General features: G+C 37.0%; 1 protein-coding gene across 2 annotated transcripts in view; it reads right to left on the minus strand.

Moving 5' to 3' along the window:
• Window positions 1-21,062, minus strand: part of Herc6 (HECT and RLD domain containing E3 ubiquitin protein ligase family member 6) — a 55,292-nt gene that overhangs the window by 18,033 nt on the left and 16,197 nt on the right. For both annotated transcript variants that reach the window (XR_012435738.1, XM_020154239.2), the window contains exons 11-14: window positions 17,595-17,688; window positions 14,059-14,248; window positions 10,026-10,180; window positions 5,806-5,919 (exon numbers count right to left, since the gene is read on the minus strand). Coding sequence is in view for 1 of the 2 variants with exons in the window: in XM_020154239.2 (XP_020009828.2) it covers window positions 5,806-5,919; window positions 10,026-10,180; window positions 14,059-14,248; window positions 17,595-17,688 (553 nt within the window). In the remaining variant the exon portion in view is untranslated. The remainder of the gene's footprint in view (window positions 1-5,805; window positions 5,920-10,025; window positions 10,181-14,058; window positions 14,249-17,594; window positions 17,689-21,062) is intronic.

Below are 21,062 nucleotides of genomic sequence, written 5' to 3' on the forward strand. Positions count from 1 at the left end.
AATATACTCATGTACGGGATATAGTTCAAACTCCACTTAGACATGGTCAGAAAAGAAGATCAGAACACATCATGATTAAATGCCAAATCTAGAAAACAAAGAATGGATACTGAAAGCATCGAGAGAAAAATGCCAGCTCACATAGAAAGGTAAACACATTAGAATCACCTCAGACCTCTCAGCACAAACCCTAAAATCAGCAAAGCATGGAGCAATGTAATTCAAGCTCTAAGAGAGCATAACTTCAAACTAAGAATACTTTATCCAACAAAGCTGTCCTTCAACCTCGAGGGAGAAATAAACACCTTCCGAGACAAGGACGAGCTAACTGTTCATGTCTACCAAGCCTGCATTGCTCAGAATACTCAAAGGAAAAATATGCATGGAACAGAATGAAAAACAATCACAAATACTAGGGGCTAGTAAAGAATAAAACTCAATGTGAATTGATGAACCTACAAGAGCTAGGAAAACAGCAAGTGTGATCAACTCAGAAAACCAGCAAAACCAGAAGCTGAACAAAGCCAAAAGTAAAAAACAATTAACACGAGATTTAATCTGTAAAAAAAAAACAATAGAAATGAGGCAGATTAAAATTAGGGAAAGTTCGGGACTCAAAGAAAAATATTACATCTTAGGCTAGCCATTCTCTGGCTCAGGAACTGCCCTAACTCATTGATTATTGGATGGGAATCACCTGGGTCCTCCCTTCCCAAAGATTAGCATAAATTTTAAAAGTACCTGGAGAAGAGAAGCATGCTCTCTCTGCCAGCAGATTCCACCTAGGCCCCACTATGCTCCCTTTTGTATTTCCCTTCTCTAATTTTTAATAAATTCCATTTATACCTAGGAGTCCTGGGATGGATTTTTCCCTGCCAAACACAAAGAATTTAGAAGTCTTCTGATCACAGATACTCCAGCCACCAGCAACAATGTGACAAAGTCAGCCAACAGAAACATTGAGCCCCCAGACTCTATTTCTATTCTCTTCTCTTTCCTCTGTTTCTCTAAAACCATAGCCAAGGGAATGGGCTGAGCCCTGCACTCAAGAAAAGCAGCTGGGAAATGCCAGGTCCATTGGATCCAGAAATGTCAGAACCAAGAACAGGATACACTCCGAAGTCCACTGGTGACATGCCAGATGCGTGGGGGTCTCACCCCACACCTGGGTCCCAGATCACCCCAAGGCATGTGGTTCATGTTGCCAGGTCCTGCTCCAGGGATACATGCCCCAGGGAACAGACCACATTAAACCAAGATGCCCCTTTCCCTTCTTCCTCTTCCCTCCCATCCTGCACCATGCATGCACTCCAGGTCTCCCGCAGCCTCTCAGTGCAGGCACTCAATGTCGGGGCCAACGGCCTCCACCCTGTAGCATATGGGCTCACTTTCCCAAAAAGGTGTTGTGTGGAAAGTGCGCACCAGGGTCCCTAACCACCTGAGTCAGGCAGCTGTGTGGTCTGGGGAGGATGATGAGGACCACCCCAGAGCCCTGGGCAATGGCCAACCATGGCAGGTGCCAGCCATGGCAACTGTAGCCCCAGGCACTCAGGCTGGAACTCTCCATCCGTCCTCCACCTTCCTTACCTGTCCCATGCTATGGGAAATCTTCTGATCACAGACACTCTGCCCACCAGCAACAGAAACACAGGAATCAGTAAACACCTCTCAATCATAACGCTAAATGTAAATGGACTTAACTCTTCCATCAAAAGACACCGATTTTCATATTGGATCAAAAAGCAAGATCCAACAATCTGTTGTCTACAAGAAAACACCTCACAACCTAGGATACACAGCAATCCATGTAACTTTCTCCAAAACAGATCACATCATAGGTTATAAAGCAAACTTCAACAAGTACAAAAAAACTGAAATAAGCCACTGTATCCTAACAGACCATAATGGAATAAAGTTGGAAATCAATAGCAAGGAAAACCACAAAAACCATTCAAACTCATGGAGATTGAACAATACACTTTTGAACAAGCAATGGATCATTGAAGATATTAGGAAAGAACTTAAAAAAATTCCTAGAATCAAATGAAAATGAGGACAACAGAACCTGTGGAATTTAGCAACAGCAGTCTTAAGGGGAAGTTTATAGCCATGAGTACCCACATCAGAAAAGTAGAGAGATCTCAGATAAATAATCTGATGACAGATCTCAAACTCCTAGAAAAACAAGAGCAAGACAATCCAAAAAGTAAGAGACAGAAAGAGATTATAAAAATCAAGGCAGAAATCAATGAATTGGAGACCCCAAAAACAGTAAGTCAAACCAAAGAAACAAAAAGCTGGTTCTTTGAAAAAATAAACAAGATCAACAAACCTCTAGCCAAATTAACTAAAAGATGAAAGGAGAAGACTAGAATTAATAAAATCAGAGCTGAAAAAGGGGATATTACAAAAAATACCAATGAAATTCAGATGATCACATGGGAATACTTTAAAAACCCATGTTCCTGTAAACTGATAAATAAAAAAGAAATAGATAAATTTCTTGATACACATGACTCACCAAAATTGAACCAACAGGTTGTAAAAATTTAAGCAGATCTATGACAAGTAATGAGAATTTCTATATACATACAACAAACATTTTGAAAAAGAAATTAGGAAAACAATACCATTTACAATAGCATCAAACAAATTAAAATACCTAGGAATAAATTCAACAAAGCAGGTGACTGACCAATACAATGAAAAGTACAAGTCACTAAAGAAAGAAATCAATGAACACATCAGAAGATGGAAGGACATTGCATGCTCATAGATCAGCAGAACCAAAATTGTGAAAATGTCTATAATGCCAAAAGCAACCTATCTATTCAATGCAATCCCTATCAAAATTCCAACAGCATTTTTCACCAACATAGAAAAATCAATCTTAAATTTCATATGGACCACAAAAGAACTTGAATAGCCAAAGCAATACAAAGCCAAAAGAGCAATGCTGGAGGCATCACAGACATGAAAACCCTGACACAAACCCATGAAACTATAGCCATCTAATTTTTGACAAAGGTACCCAAAATAAGCTCTGGAGAAAAGACAGCCTCTTCAACCAATGGTGCTGGGAAAACTGGATTTCCACATGCAGAAGATTGAAACAAGATCCCAGTCTCTCACCTCGAGTAAGCATCAATTCAAAATGGATTAAAAATCTTAATGTAAGATCTAAAACTGTGAAATTAATCCAGGAAAATATAGGGAACACACTGGACCACATAGGCACAGGTGATAACTTTATGAATGGAACTCCAATAGCTCAACAGGTAAGAGAAAGTATTGACAAATAGACTACATGAAACTAAAAAGCTTCTGCATAGCAAAGGAAACAGTCACCAGACTGAAGGGACAGACTACAAAATGGGAGAAATCTTTGCCAGCTATACATCTGACAAGGGATTAATAACCAGAATATACAGAGAGCTCAGAAAACTAACCACTCAAAGAATCAAAAACCCACAGAAAAAATGGGCAAATGAACTGAACAAACAACTCCCAAAAGAAGTACAAATGGCCAATAAACCTATGAAGAAATGCTCAACATCTGAAGTCATAAAAGAAATGAGAATTAAAACTACATTGAGATTTTGCCTCACCCCAGTGAGAATGGCTATCACCAATAACACAAACAACAAATGCTGGCAAGAATGTGGGGGGAAAGGAACACTTCTACACTGTTGGTAGAAATGTAAATTAGGGCAACCACTATGGAAAGAAATATGGAGGTGACTCAAAAAACTAAAACTAGAACTACCATATGATACAGTGATATCATACAATATCACCATATGATACTCCTAGGTATATATTTGAAAGAATGTACTCCAGGATATGACAGATCCACTTGTACACCCATGCTTATTGCAACACTATTTATAATTGCCAAGGTCTGGAAGCATCATCAGATGCTCCACAACTGATGAATGGATTAAGACAGTGAGATATATATATATATGTGTATATATATATATATATATATATATATATATATATATACACACACACACATACACACACAGTGGAGTTTTATTCAGCTATAAAGAAGAATGAAATTACATTGTTTATAGGTAAGATGGAACTGGAGAACTTCATGTTAATTAAGCCAAACTCAAAATATCTATTAAAGGTCACATGCTTTCTCTCATATGTGGAAGATAGACCTATAAGTTAAATGTATATAGAGAATATAGAGAAACACATGATTTTTTATATATATATATATATATATATATATATATATATATAGAGAGAGAGAGAGAGAGAGAGAGAGAGAGAGAGAGAGAGAGGGAGAGAGAGAAAACAAAACTGCATTACTGAGACTATCTGAAAGGGCTATGGGAGGTGGTAGAGAAAGAAAATTTTAAAGAATGAAAAATATTGAAACAACCCATCCATATCTGAATATAATATAATGCACCATACAGTAAGCTGATGAATATTAGGGGAACATGATGATAAAGAACAGAAGGGAGGGGATTAATTTGATAAAAGTACAATATATATAAACCTGAAGTAGCAAGACAAAACCCCCTTGAACTATCAGTATACACTTACTTTTAAAAAATGAATAGCAGGAGAGAAAAATAAATCTTATCTGGGGGTTACCAGTGGGAGAAGGGTAGGCACAAGGAAAGAGGGAATGAGGGTGTATATAGTGGATGTATTTTTTTATCCATATATGAAAATAGAAGAATGAAACTTATTGAAATCATTCTAAGAAGGGGAAAAGGGGAGGGAGAATGATGGAGGGGGTAAATCCAACTAAGATATATTGTAAGCACACATTATATGCTAATAAAGTCATTTTAAAAGTTTTCATCACAATAGCCAAGCTTTAGAAACAACTCAGGTGCCCTACAACAGATGAATGGATCAAGAAATTATGGTATATATACACAATGGAGTATTATTCAGCCACAAGGAATAATAACATGGAGTTTGAAGGTAAATAGATGCAACAGGACATCATGTTAAGTGAAAGTAAACCAGGATCAGAAACACAAAAGACACATCTTCTCACATATGTGGAAGACAGATCCAAAGATAAACATGTGCACAAAAACAAGCATGATTGTATACAAACTCAGATGTAGAACATGTTTGTAACAGTGGAACTACTCTATGGAACTCAGGGAAAGAGGGAAAGGAAAAGAAAATGACAGCATCAGTAATATTGTATAACATAAGATGTGAAGGTACAGGATATAAGGATGTATACTGAAATCTATAGAAAAACAGGAGGTGGGAGGTAAAAGGGTAAGGGAGAGTATTTGAAGGGATTGAACAGATCAAAGTAAAGCACAACCACAGTGGACATACATTGAGACACTCTTTTTAATATCAATTTAAATATTAATAAAGAAAACCAGGACTGTAAAATACATACAGTGGGGAGGGGGAGATACTAGTGGGAGGCAGAGAGTAAAGGAAGGAGATTAAGGTGACAGTATATGGCAGATGGACTTCATATACCTGTATGAAACAGAACGAAGAAACCTCTCACAATTGCTTTAAGTGGGGTGGGGAGGAGGTTGAGGGGGAGAGATATGGAGGCAATGTAAATAATGTACAATATAAGCCTAATCAGAATTGTCACTATGAATCCCTTCCTGTATAATGAGTATATCCTAATAAAAATTCATTTAAAAAAGTATTCAATGATCATGCAATTTAGCAAATTCAGCATTGTAATGAGGAAATTTTAAATCTTGCCTTATCAAAGGGATACTTACACAGCTACTGGTGTGTCCCACTTTGAATCAGGAACATCATAAGTGAACATGTCATTCTTACCATATTTTTATCCCGCAAGGCCAGTCTCTGTCCCTCTGCAAAGAAGTCAAAGTTGCAGGAGAGTTCCTTTATGTAGAAAGTGCTCTCTGGTAGTAGAGAGTTTATTTTGTTTACCTTAAAGAAAATATGACCTGGAGTTTCATTTTCTATTAATAAATGACATCATCTATGATCTATAGATATACACACATATACCAAATACATTTGTCAATGATAAAGGAGAGTTCTGTAAAATTTCCATTTTTAACCTGAAATTTCTCCAATTTTCATAAAGAATTATTACTAAAGATACAAGACACTGTCAGTGAGATGAGTACCCAATTCCTAGGACTCAAGTGTACTGAAAATTGTTTCTAGATCTTGGAAATAAATGCACCATAAAAATCCAAGATTATTTTGGCAAATTTAGCATTTCTTTGCTCATTAATGAATATTAATTTGACCTACACTATTTTCCTAAGTATTGGATGAGCCAAGATAAAAGTCATCAAGGAGGGGGAATCCACAAAAGAGAGATATTCTGAGCTGGGCTTAAAAGCCAGAAACTTCTAGACACGGTGACATGTGCCTAAAATCCCAGCACTCAGGAGGCTGAGGCAAGGAGGATAGCGAGTTTGAGGCAAGCCTTGGTTACATCATAAAAAAAAGAAAACAAAACACAAAAAAGCCAGAGACTGCAAAAGGTATTTTAGCAAGACTGAGATTGGAGGAATGCCTTCCCTCACTGTTAGTATGTTTCACTGGAAAATCAGATTCCATTACTCAAGAATTCTCTCAAGTCTTACTATTTAACCACACACATTGATTTATCAGTGTGCAACCATTTCTTACCTACTATGGTGCCTATAATTAAAAGAACAAGGAAACAAGTATTGAAAAGAAAAAAATTGTCAGTTTCATACTTTGTTTATAGAATGCAGAATGGTACCGGTGTTTTAGAAAAAACCTAGCAGTTCCTCATAAGATAAACATAGGATCGTCACATGACTGAGCTATCCCACTGTTAGTACATGTCCAAGAAACACAAGAACATACACGTAAACAAAAACTTGTGCACAAATATAAATAGAAGCACTATTCCTAATAGCCCAGATGTAGAAAAACCCAAATATTCACCAGCTGCTGAAAGGATGAAAATGTGGCATCACCATAGAATGAATTATTATTTATCAATATAAAAGAATGAGGTGTTGATACATGCTACAACATGGGTGAACACTGAAAACATTGTGTTATGCGAAAGAGGCCAATCACAAAAGATCACATGTTGTATGATACCATTTACATGAAATTTCCAGTTTAGGCAAATTCGTAGAGACAGAGAAAGGATTAGTGTTTACATATAGCTGGGGTAGGGAGGGTATGGGAGTTTGGTGGCACTTATGACTGCTAATGAGTACAAGACTTCTGAGAGTGAGGAAAATGTTCTAAAGTTGACTGTGGCAGATGCTGTAAAACTGTGAATACACTAGAAATTACTACATTGTATACTTTAAATGGGTGAATTGTATGATATGTGAATTACATCTTCATAAAGCTATTTTAAAATATAGACAATAAATAAAAATCAGGTACTTATAAATTAATCTAATAAGAGACTGCAAGACTTCTGTACAGAAAACTATAAAATACTATTGTAAACAATTAAAGAAATCTTAACAAATGGAGAGATGTAACATGATCAAACCTAGAAGTCAATATTATAAAATCATCTATTCTCTCTCTAATTATTCTATAGCTTCAGGTCAATACCAGGACAAAAACACAGCCAAAAGCCCAACTGACCAGGCATGGTGGTGAGTATCTATAATCCCAGCATTCAAGAGGCTGAAGCATGAGAATCACAAGTCCCAGGTCAGGCTACATACAGAGATACTTTCTCAAAAAAAAAAAAAAAAAGCATAAAAGATGTGATTTTTGTAGAATAACAAAGTGATTTTAAAGTTTATATTTAAGTGTAACAATAATAAAGAAGAAAAAATGTTCAAAGACTGATTCTACCACAGGCCAATATCTATTAATTTATTAAAGAGGCAATAATAGGACAGTATTATATTGGTACAGGAGACATGAACAAATGAAAATAAATGGGTACTTTATTTTCAACACAGGGAATACTTGAAAGTACCAAGGAAAGAGAAATACTTTATTAAGAAGTAAAATTAATCTACAAGGAAAACAAAGTTGTATTAAGAAATAGTACCCTCATATCATGCTCTGTTTGTAGTAGGAGGGAATGAAACCCTAAAAGCAAGAAGCATAAAGACACAGACAGGTCTGATGGCAACATTTTTGGATCCCTGGATACAAGCCTAAACTTAACATGACCTCATATTATGCTTTCTCTATTACAACAATAGTAGAACAAATATAGTCTTCCATTTGTCCATAAAAATGAAAGAAACTATCCCAAGAACTCAGACCGATGATCATTTTGATTATAGTTTAATATAATAAATTATAAAAAATGGCCTTAATTACTAATTACTATTAATTAGTTTAATAACTTTTCTTCCTAGCATGAGAACACCAAAGCATAAATCACTACCCACATGGAGAGAGATGAGTACAAAAAAATAGTAAGCTCTGCTACTCAAAGGTGGTCCTTGAATTATAATCACGAAATCACTAAAAACTTCTAAGAATCTCAGGCCCCACTCAAGGCCTATGAGATCAACATTTGCATTATAACAAGATCCCAGGTAAATGAAAGTGCACATTAAAGTTTAAGCAGTGCTGCTTTCAGTGCTTTTGACATTAGCACCTGTCAGCATATAACTAAACTCGGTTTACTCCTGGTCTGCATCTCTGAGATTTAAGAGCTCTTTTGGGACTCATTGATCATTGTGGGAACCACCCTTTCATCTCTAATATTCTTATGTCCCTACCACTGGGCAAGAATACAATCTAATTCCTAGTTACTGGGACCACACTCTAAGCAGAATGAGGATGTCATAGCCATGCCCTGTGACTTCTGGACACCAATGGCTCCCTGTAGTCCTATTTTAATAGATCCTGTGCTCTGGGTGGCCCTAATGTTGACAAGGCCATAGAGTATGTGACCATCAATCCTAATGGCATTGCTTGATTTTCCTGCAGTAAAATTCAACAAATAATCTGAAAAGGACAGTTAGAATCAAGTGGTGCAGCAGTATCCACTGGTCCTTTCTTTGTTCTGGCTATAGTCCTCTATAAACTTTTCCTTCTGTCTTTTTATTTTTATTTAAAACTATAACATATATTCAGTAAGTATGTAAATCTTAAATGTACAGCCTGATGAGTTTTTATGCATATACACTTAGGTGATATCACACAGATGAAGATGTTGAACATTTTCAGTAGCCCAGGGGTCCCCCACGCTCCTTCCTAGTCAGTTGGCCTCCCTACCAAGAATCAGAATAGTATCATTCTGATTTCTATCATCATAGATAAACTTGGGCTGTTTTAAAAATTCAAGTGAAAGAAGTCACAGAGCATGAAATTTGTGTGTAAATCTTTTGCTTACTACTGTGTTGATGAGATTGTTTCACGTTGTCATGTGTAGCAATACCACAGTGTACTCTTTGTTGTTGTTTTGTTTGTTATTGTTTATTTTTTGAGACAGGGTCTCGCTATGACCCCAGACTGGTCTTGAATACATGAGCCTCAAGTACTTTGGTTACTCAGAGTTCTTTTTCTTAATGAAAGAAGTTCCAGTTGTTAAACATCATAAGTTCTAAGTAATAAATTTAGAGAACCATCCTAAGTTCTCACATGTTCCTCACTTTTTAAACTTGCAAATTTTTTTTGCTGAGCATTTCTCTTTTAGACGTTACAGACAGCTCTCCATATCCATGGCTTCTGCCTCTCTCACAGATTCAGCCAACCCTGGATCAAAAATATTTGAAAAAATTTCATCTGTACTAAAGATGAACAGGCTTTGTTTTGTCATCATTCTCTAAATAATACAGCATAACAATTACTTACAGAGTACATGGTATTAGTATTATAAGTAATCTAGAGATAATTTTAAATATACAGGAGGGTGTGTCCTATGAAAATACTCCTTCTATATAAAAGATTTTAGCATCTATGGGTTTTGGTCCTAGAACCAAAAGGATGGCTGCATTTAAAAAACATGACTCCTCGTGATTCTTATATGACTTCCCAAGACTTCAACTGACTGAGAAGAGAGCATATACATTGGCATATACATTCCTTTAGATGAACCCTTACCTTACCTCATGCACTTCTCTCATCGTTTCTAGAAGAGCTTTAAATTTACGGTGACGCTCTAAGGGTGAAGCTGAAAAATGCTGCTCACAGATGAAGGCTGTTTTAAGCATCTGGACCAGTGTGCTCAGGGAAGATGCTTCCAAAGACGCCCAGCACTTTTCTGAGGGGTGCCAAAAAACAACCGTGATAAATATGGTTCTCTTCCCAGACAAAACCTCAGTTTCTACTGGGTCCTTTCATGTACAAAATGTTGTCCATTTCCAGTGGCATAGCCCATAAAATATCTTTTTTAAGAATACCATCCTGAATAATACTTATTACAGATGTGGGGGAGAAAGTTTTTTCCCTAGTTAAGTATCATTGGAATTAAAATTTCAAACTGAGGATTTCAAGAAATCATTAATGGTCATATTTATGCTTAATTGATTGACTTCATGATTTTCAGACTGACCATTTTGTAGAGTATCTATAAAATCTGAAAATATACATATGCAGGTACATATACAATGTTACTAAATACATTTTTAATCCATAAAATATTATCTAACATTATCTATGTTTGCATATTTTACAAACAACTGTTACATATGGATATATACATATTTAAAATAGAGATATGTTAATAGGACTGAGATTGCAATCTGGATTGTTACCTTTAAAGGAGACTTCTCAGAAAATGGCCCTATCAAATGTTAAGATAAATTACCAAACTAATAGAATTTAAACAGTATTACCAGATACGTGGAAAGCAAGTCAATACATAAGGCAGAAATTTCATAAATGGATTCAAGAACACATGGGATTTTAGTATCTGATAAATGTGGCATTGCATATTTGAGAGAATAAAACAGATCATGTAATAAGTATGTGAGGAGAATTGGAAACTCATCTAGAAAAATAAATTTAACCTAGATAAGCTCTATATAGGTCAAAGATTTAAATATAAAAATAAAATAACAAAATTATATTCGGAAAAGAATGAAATTCTGTTGTTTGCAACAACATAGATAGAACTGGAGGACATTATGGTAAGTGAAATAAGCCAGGCACAGAAAGACAGACACAGCATGTTCTCACTTATATGTAGAAGCTAAAAAGTTGGTCATACAGTAGTAGAGAAAAAAACAGTGGTTACCAGAGCCAGGCAAGTAGGGGTGGGGAGGCCAGGATGGAGACAGCATGGTTAACTCAGATAGACGGGCAGTCAGATAGCAAGAATAACTAACTTCTAATGTTCCAAAACATGGCAGAATAACTATGGTTGATTGACAAGAATTACTTAAATATTTCAAAGTAGCTAGTAGAGAGGATTCTGAACATTCCAACACAAAGAAATGATAAATGTCTAAGGTGATAAATATGTCAATTATTCGATCTGATTATTACACATATACTGCAATGCCATGCTTTTTATTTATTTACTTATTTTTTGCACTGCTGGGGATTGACCCAGGACCTTGCTCATGCTAGGCAAGTGTTATACCATTGAGCTACATCCCCAGCCCTGAAATGTCATATTGTGTCCTATAAATATGTATAAGTACTATGTGTCAATTAAAATAAAAATACATTTTAAAAGTGAAAAAATTATAGGAGGAGCATGGGAATTTTTTAAATTTCAGAGAGAGGTAGACTTTTTGAAGTATGATCCCTAAATCCAGAAACATAAAAGAAAATATACTATAGAGGCTACATAAAAAAATTTATATAACTATACATGGCAAAAATACCACAAAGCAAAAGGAAAATTAAACAACCTGAGGAAAAACTATTTTTAATTCATATTATTGATAAAAGATTAATTGCCTTAATAGTTTAAAAGGTCCTAAAATAAAACAAAATATAATCAACCACTGGGGAAAAGGCTAAGAGGGAACATCCACTAGTTTACAGAATGTGATGGACAAATGAGCCTGGGATAGAAGAAAACATACACATGCTCACTCATAATAAGAAAAATTCAAGGGCTGAGGCTATAGCTCAGTGGAAAAGCATTTGCCTAGCATCTGCAAGGCCCAGGGTTTGATCCCCAGTACCACAAGGAAAAAGAACAAAAAACTACTGTCAAAGAAAAACTCAAATATCAATTAACAGCTTTTTTTTTTTTTCCTGAACGGCAAAGATCAAAATTTGGTGATAGTTGCTGATGAAGTTCAAATTGGTATATCCTCTGTCAGGCCTATTCTATTGCCCAGCTTTGAGGCTGCAAGTTACATAGGCAATAATGTGAATAGTGGCCACTTAAAGTTGGGTGACACAGTGGCCCTAACATCTGTAAAGCATCATTTGGCAAAATTTCTCAAAATAAAAATGCAGCTACAATTTGATCCTGTAATTTTGCTTCCTGGAATTTTTCCTCCAGGTGTAAATTTATATATGTATAAAAATTCATGTTAGCACAGTTATCGTTGCAAAAGTAGAAACAACAATCCATGGTACATCCTCCTGCAGAATTCTCTTCAGCCTGTCATAGTTCGGATATGGTTTGCCCTACAAGGACCCATGTTTTGGAAGCTTGGTCCCCGCTGTGGTAATATAAAGTGGTAGGACCTTTAAGATGTGGGGCCTTCTGATAGGTCAATGGGGGGGTCCCAGCCTCAGAGGGAAATGAGGCAGTTCTCATAGCTCGTCTGGCAGTTCTTGTGTTCTCTGGCTTCCTTGTCAAGATGTGATCATTTGCTCCCATACATGATAGTTTTATTGCCATCCACCATGAATTGACACATCCAAGAAGCCTTCACCATAATTAAGTAAATGCAAGCAACATATCCTTAAACCTTGAAAACTGTGATGTATATAAGCCTCTTCTTCCTAAGTCTCCCATTTGAGGTATTTTGTTATGGTGATGAAAAGTTGACTGATACAGCCAGTAAACAGAATGAGGCAGTTCTATACAAGCCTGCAATGAAATGATCTCCATAAAGTACAGTTAAGTAGAAAACAGTAAGTTGCCAAAGAAGAATGTGAATAGTTTCCTACTATGAAAAGAATAAAGAAAGAATATTTTGTATGTGTTTGTATACATAGAATATCTAGTTTACCCAAGAAACCAGAGTCCATAACCACCTTCTAGAGGGGAACTGAGTAGCTTATGTTTCACTCTACAAGTCCTTTGTGCCTTTTAAGCTTTAGATTTTCAGCATTAGCTTAATCCCCTAATATTGAATAAAATAAACAATAATACAAAGTTTAACATTTTTTCATCACCTCTGGTCAAATGTAATCTCTTGGGAGATACTGTGTTTGGAAATGGAGTTGTAAAACCACCTCTGAACAGTGTACTGTCTGGACTTGTTTGATGGGTTGAGGGAGGTGGGAAGGAAGAGACTACAAAAAAGTATTTTGTTAGTGTGTGTTAGAGAATTTCAGAATATCCATTACCCTATATGTTGTGTACTTCATTTAACTCGGCTGTACTGTATATATTGTGTATATACTGGACAAATGAGTCCTAATTTTATAATATCTAGTCTCTAGATATTAAAGAGGTTGCCAATGTATGACAAAAATAAATAAATAAATAAATAAAAATAAAACAACATGAGCAACCCAGTGCAGTAGCTCCTGCCTATAATCCTAGCTACTTAGAAGGCTAAAATCAGGAGGATTTTGGCTCAAGGCCAGCCCAGGCAAATAGTTTCTGAGATGCCCATCTACAAAATAACCAGAGTAAAATGGACTAGAGATGTGACTCAAGCAGTAGAGTGCCTGCTTTGCAAATGTTAAGAAACCCTAAATTCAAACTCCAGTCCAACAAAAAATAAAAGAGCAAAAAGTTGTCAAGTATGGATTTGTCTTCACTGAATACTCTATGATTAATGAAGTCAGATGTCAAAGACACATCCAAGTCTAACAACTATATTTGCTTTAAGAAAAGTAATGTTTATAATAGGCTTTAGGTTAATCTTTACAAAAACTCACATTCCAGGTACTTAAAGATGTGTGGGTTATGAAATCTTTTATCCAACATGTGCTATGACTTCTACTTCAGATAATGGCTCTCTATTGGAGATGCAGATAAAGAACCATAAAACTTACTCAGAACTCGTAAAGATTGTTTACTCATTTTACAAACAGCCTCTGCAAACAGAACGGCCAGGTCTCTCCATTTCCTAGCATGGTGCATCACAAGACACTCTGGGAGCAGGAGGAAAACTGACAAAGCTTCCTGGTGTGGAGAACGGCACGGCAGAGCTCTGAACAGGCTGTCCTGGAGACATGCAGCTATCTGTGATCAAAACAGGATCAGGGATAAGGCCGAGGTGATGTGAGATACAAAGTATTGTGAGAATCAAGTTATGGGACCTGAGGTTTCATTCCACCATGTTCCAACATGAATAATTCCTTTAGCCTCTCTGAAACTTGCTGCTGAAACTCCATCACTCCTCAGGTCACAGGACTTGTGAGAGCCATCCTCTCCCACTTGACATTAGGGTACATGGAAGACACAGACTGAAATCACATACACATGGACAAAGAGTGAATTGCGGATTCAAAACTAATGCAAAGCCCTCCAAAGATAATGTGAGCTGGGCGTGGTGTCAGTGCCCGTAGTCCCAGTACCGAGGAAGCTGACAGGAGAATCAGTTGATCTGCAGTCTGAGATCAGCCCTGGCAACAATAATGAGACACATCTCAAAAAGCAAAAGCCATGCTGTATACGAGTTTCCTCCGATGAGAAGGAAAAGCAGTTGTACTGTCCCTCACATACACAAAAACTATTTCTTCCTTTCTTTTTGATTTTTTATTATATCCAAAGCAAAAATAACTGAATACTTACATTGTTTATTCATCCAGAGGTAAACTTTCTAAGTAGAACATATGAGAACATATTTGTGGGAACAATCTGTATAGTATTCTCTGTATTTGTTTAACCATTCGTTGAGTACTCACCATGTGTCACTGTCATCTGCAAATTATTTGTTTTGTTTTTGAGACAGGGTCTCACTATGTAGCCAGGCTGGTTGACCTCACCTAAGACAAGCAAATCATTTTATTTAATCCTATTAATAATCTTTAAAATAGTTTTTGCTTTGTTTGAGTTTACTTTGTTTTTTACAGATGAGGAAGGAGAGACTCAGTTAAAAGAAGTTAGAGGAAGTCACCCAATAAGTGACAGATCAGGGATCTACCCTAGATCTGTCTGACGTCAAATCTAGCATGGCAGAGAAAATGCTCTGTATCCACTTCACCAACCTATTTCACTTTCCTTTTGGGTTGGCAGGAAGATCGCATTTCCTACACTCCCCAGTAGCTGTGTGAGGTCATGAGACTTAGCCCTAGCTAAGGAATATGAAGCACATTCAGGTATGGTCCCTAAAACTCCTCATGGGACCATCCATACTCTTTCCTCATCAGCCAAACCCAAGAGATCCATGAGAGCATTTTACAGCCTGAGGGTCTCCAGACTCTGGAAAGAAGGAGCCTAAGTCAAGAAAGAACCCATGCAGAGGTGCCTTCTGCTCCACATTGCATTACAACAGGAGAAAAAAATTTTGTTGTTGTTTTGCTTACTTTTTTAAGACAGGGTCTTGCTATGGAGCCCAGGCTAGCCTGGAACTAGTTATGTAGCCTGGGCTGGCCTCAAACTCAAGAACTCGTGCCTCTCCTCCCCAAGTACTAGGATTATGGCATATACCACCACCCACACCTGACAAGAAAGAAATGTTTATTGTGTTGCCAAATGGAGTATGGTGGCTCATATCTAAAATCCCAGCTACACAAGAGGCATAAAAAGGAGGATGGAAGTTTCACACCAGCCCTAGGCAAAAATATGAGACCCTATCCAAAAAATAATTACAACAAAATGGGTTGGCAGCTCAAGTGGTAGAGCACCTGCCTAGCAAGCTCTAGGAGCTGAGTTCAACCTTCTGTACTGCCAAAAAAACAAACAAGTATCTATTACACAGTAAGGAACACTCCTCTCTCTTCTCTTCCAAATTCAGAGATCCATTTGGATCCACCAAAATGGTATAAAGATTAACTTTAGTGTGTGTTGCACTAGGAGTCAAACCCATAACCTCACAAATGCCAGACAAGTGCCCTACCCTCATCTCTGATGACTACTTGAAACAGGAAATTTGAGACACAGCTGCAATAGAAAGAAGCCATTTTCTAGCTTCCTTTATCTGACTAAAGCAGAGGCTTTGGAGTGAAGCTGCCATAAACCCCTCTCTTTCCTGCCAGGAAGGAGATCAGTCCCTCAGACCACCCACACCTGGATGAGAAAACTGCATAAATGCACATTATCAGAGACTGTCATACCTTCCACCTGTCCCCTTAAAAACTCATTTCTTCCTCCCACAGAAGCCCTTTCTCCCCTCTTCCTCTTAAGTTGGTACAAAAACCCCTCCCCGAGTTTTCAGGAGCCTCTTCCTCTGACTTCCTGGATGTGAGTGAATACAGCTCTCTTCCTTTCTCTGAGGGTATAGACTGAATGTGTCTCCCTCAAATTCATATGTTGAAATCCTGCCCCCAATGTGATGTTATTAAGAAGTACAGTCTTCTGCAGGTGATCAGGTCATAAGGGCAGAGCCCTCATGAATGGGATTAGTCCCCTTATAAGTGGCACCCAAGAGTCAAGTTGCTGCCACTCATACCTGCCATACCAGCTACACAGGAGGCAGAGATAGGGGGACTGCAGTTTGAAACTAGCTTGGACAAAAAGTTAGTGAGACACTATATAAAAAAATAACTAAAGCAACAAGAGCTGTGTGCATGATTTAAGTGGTAGAGTGCCTGCCTATCAAGTAGGAGGTCCTGAGTTCAAATTCCAGCACTGCCAAAACAAATAAATAAGACTCAAGGAGCCTCTTCTGTCATATGAGGACACAACAAAAATACATCATCTAAGAATCAGAAAGTTGGCCCTTATCAGCCACTAAATCTACTCATATCTCACAGCTTCCAGAACTGTGAGAAGTAAATTCCCATTGTTTATAAGCCACCCCAGACTGTGGTACACTGTCATACCAGTCCCAAAATACTAACACATCCTGACTATCTGCCTATTTCTAATTCACAGCCCCAACACAAACACACACAAAAACCTAACATGGTAGTATAAAAATTTTCCTTCCTACCCAACTCAGAACCATAAAATATTGGACTTTAAACATGAACTGAACTCTTGGGTAAAAAAAAATGTGACCCAAAGAGAAGAAGGGATGAATCAACAGGCAGAGATTCACCTCAAGTAGATTTGAGACTGATCTCAAAATAGAGAGTGGGTTTTCAGTTTCCCATCCCAGGTCAAGGTTACCCTGCTTCCCAAACTAATGCACTATTCATGTGTTGTGCTGCACACTCCCTCTCATGCTCTTCTTTTCTCATACTGAAAATACAAATACTCTACGGCTTGCACATTTAGTGATTTAAGAAGAAAATAAATGCCATCACCTAATACAGTATCTGGAATTTAATAACTTTGTTAGGAACACTAGCCCCCTATTCCTAACCCAATCATAGTCCCCTGTCACCTACCTCCCCACAAAACTAACCTGCAATTATATTTGTTCCTGTAAAGAAATTTTTTGTTCTATTTATCAGTAAGTCAAGTACATATTGGCTGTTACCATGGAAGAAATCCATTCCTTTTGCAGTAACTTCTTGAAGGTATCACTTGCCATTTGTAAGTCCACATCAATGGGAATTGTTTCTCCAGTTTCTCTGTGAATACGAGAAATGTAAAAAGGAAACCACGTAAACAGTTGGAAAAGGATATTTCTAAATTTCATATTTCCCTGTTGTTTTATATTATTGCATATAAGATAAAAACTTTTGTCTTAAAGCTTTCTTCTTTTCAAAATAATCAATTTACTTGACACAAAAATGTATAAGCTTTATATTCTCCCTGTTAAAAGACAGTGGATAACTCTATAGTAAGTAGTTACATTGAGTTTGGGCTGATTAGCCCAAAAGCTTAGCAAGATTTTGTGTGTGTGTGTGTGTGTGTGTGTGTGTGTGGTGCTCGGGATTGACCCAGGGTCTTGCACATACAAGTAAGAGCTCTACCATTGTGCCACACCAAGGACCTGGAAGATTTTGTATATTGAGTCTGAGAACAGAACCATCTTCCCTGACTCTCAGCTTGGACACTGAGAACTGAAACAACCTACTTCCCAACTACACTACCATTTATATTTACATCACTCTGTAATCCTACTGTTTCACTTAGCAGTAGACAAATTAAATAATAGTGGACTTTACTATTCTGGGAGACTCTTGCCCAGGCACAGGACTGAACTGTTCATTGAAGAAACTTCCTGAAAGACCCATTAACTCTTCAATGGAAAGCATCAACAGACCATTTGGGCACTAGGATTCTTTGAATTACTTACCTCAAAATCCTTGCCTTACTATTCTGGATCCTTCTACATACGCCCTCAGCCCTCCCCTCCCACACTAAAAGCCTGTGCAGGTGCAGTGTTTTCTTTCTTAAAAAATATTTTTATTAGTATATGATAGTTATACAGGAGGTTTCTTTGTGACATTTCTATATGTACATAAATTGTACCCCAGTTTGGTTCATCCCCCCTTCTTCTACTCCCCTTCTTGAGATGACTTTGACTATTTTGAGATCAGTCTCAAATCTATTTTAGATAAATCTCTGCTGCTAAGTCATTCCTTCTCCTCTTTGGGTCACATTTTCTTCACCCAAGAGTTCAGATCATCTTTAAAATCCCCAAAGAAATTACCAAAGTGTGATATGTTATGCTTAGACAAAAAACAATGAATTTGTGAAAGGATAAAGGACAAATGGCTCTATGGTCTAAGGTAATGAATTCTAAGGTTGTCATGAAGGCACATATGTGAGAAGGACGTTCTCTCAATGATCCATATTCCTACATGTATAGAAACTACATCAACCATATCCACCCTCCTTTACCCTCATCATTTACCCACCCTCTCCTAATATTACCCTCCCCTTAACATGACCTGTTTTACATTCCTGTCCTTCGTTGTTTTAGTGTCTGTTTATTGCTCAGTAGGGTTTTCCCTTAGTGTTTTACCTGTAAATATATTGTACCTTAATCAGTCTAACCCCATCTATTACTCTTCCTTACCCTTTCCTCCTACCCTGTATTGTTCAATAGTTTTCAGTGTGTTTCATTGTGACTTGTTCCTACACAGATGCTATTTATTTCAATATTATTCACTCCCTATCCTTCTTTTCTTCTTTTCCTCCTGCCTTAAGTTTCTAACAGTCTCACTTCTGGAAACAAGTTCTATGAATATATATATATATATATATATATATATATATATATATATATATATATATATATATATAGATGATAATGCCTGTATTTGGATTTGGATCTATTTTCCACACATGAGAGAAAACATATGACCTCTGACTTTCTGAATCTGGCTAACTTCACTTAAGATGATGTTTTCCAGTTCCATCCATTTACCTGCGAATGACAAAATCTCATTTTTCTTTATGACTGAATAATTAGTATAGCCACTATGAAAAGCAGTTTGGAGGCTCCTCAAAAAATTAAAAATAGACGTGCCATATGATTTAGCCATACCACTCCTAGGAATATATTCAAAAGAATGTAAGTCATAATATAATAAAGACACTTGCACACCCATTTTTATTACAGCATTATTCACAAAGCCAAGCTATGGAAATAGTTCAGATGCCCTACAATTGATGAACGAATTAAGACAATGTGATCATAGATATAGATATAGATAGATAGATAGATAGACAGATAGATATAATGGAATATTATGCAGTGTCTTCGAAACAGGTTGATTTGGTGATAGATAAGGAACCAATAGTCAACAAATCTAACAGGGTTTTTTTTAATAATGCATTATCAAGAAATATTTTATGCTTTCTGGATAAACTGATCAATAATAATATTAGGGCTAGGATATTTATTCAAGTTCTAATTACAAATTTCTACTTTCTTATTTGCATCCTTTGGCGTCTTAAGAGTTCATCACTCTCAGAAGACAGACATGAATATTTTTCTTCTTTAGAAAGATAATAATGTTGGGGAGGAAGAGATTCCCTCCCCCACTTCCATCCCAGTTCTTACGTGAGCTCTTTGGCTGGATCTAGTAATTAAATTAACACAAGGAAAGGCATAGAAGGTTTACTAAAATTACATGTACATGGGATCTTCACAAGAGAGTGAGTCCAAAGAAATTACCAAAGTGTGATATGTTATACTTAGACAAAGAACAATGAATTTGTGAAAGGATGAAAGACAAATGGATCTCTGGGCTAAGGTAGGAAATTCTAAGGATACCATGGAGACACATATGTGAGAGGAAGCTAAAGGAAGAAAAGGGCTACTCCATCCTGTTTATTTATTCAGCCTCACTGCAGCTCCAATTACCAAGTATAGGGATAGAGGCTGTAGTATCACCTTGTAATGAGAGGATACCTTTCCCCCAATATACATAGGGGAAAAAAAAACAGGCAAAATGACCTTTTCAGAAGTTACAGTTCCTCAGCTGATTTCAGCCTAAAATTATCAATTTGCCAACTTGGCATATTTTAGGCTAGCACATAAAACACTCTTAGTATGAAAGATTCTCATACATGCAGTAAACACTAGCATGAGTATAGAGTGCAAAAGAAAAAGGACACCTTGTCTAGAAGAGCCCCAGCCTTCCAGTCTGGAAGGAGCAAATGGAAGAGAAAAGCAGCAAGGGGAGAGAGGGAAGCCAGGACTTATTTCTCTTCTGCCTTTGGCTGGGATAAGAACAGATGAACAGTGATGATTTTTGGATAACAGAAAATCATGAGCTGCCAACTGGAAGCCATGACATCAGCTTTCCTGGGCTTTCTAGCTCCCAGAGAATGTTGTTGGGAACCAACAGCTCCCAGTCCTGCCAGGCTGACTTAGAACACAGCTGGGTTAAGAATCAATAGGACTTCTGGATAAAGAAGAATGAAGTTATGCATTTGCAGGAAAATGGACAGAACTGAAAATTATCATGTTACAAAAAATAAGCCAGACTGAGAAAGGCAAATATTGCATGCTCTCTCTCACATGCAGAATATAGACTTAAAAAAA

Source organism: Castor canadensis, chromosome 9, assembly GCF_047511655.1.
Source record: "Castor canadensis chromosome 9, mCasCan1.hap1v2, whole genome shotgun sequence".
In the NCBI taxonomy this organism is placed as follows: domain Eukaryota; kingdom Metazoa; phylum Chordata; class Mammalia; order Rodentia; family Castoridae; genus Castor; species Castor canadensis.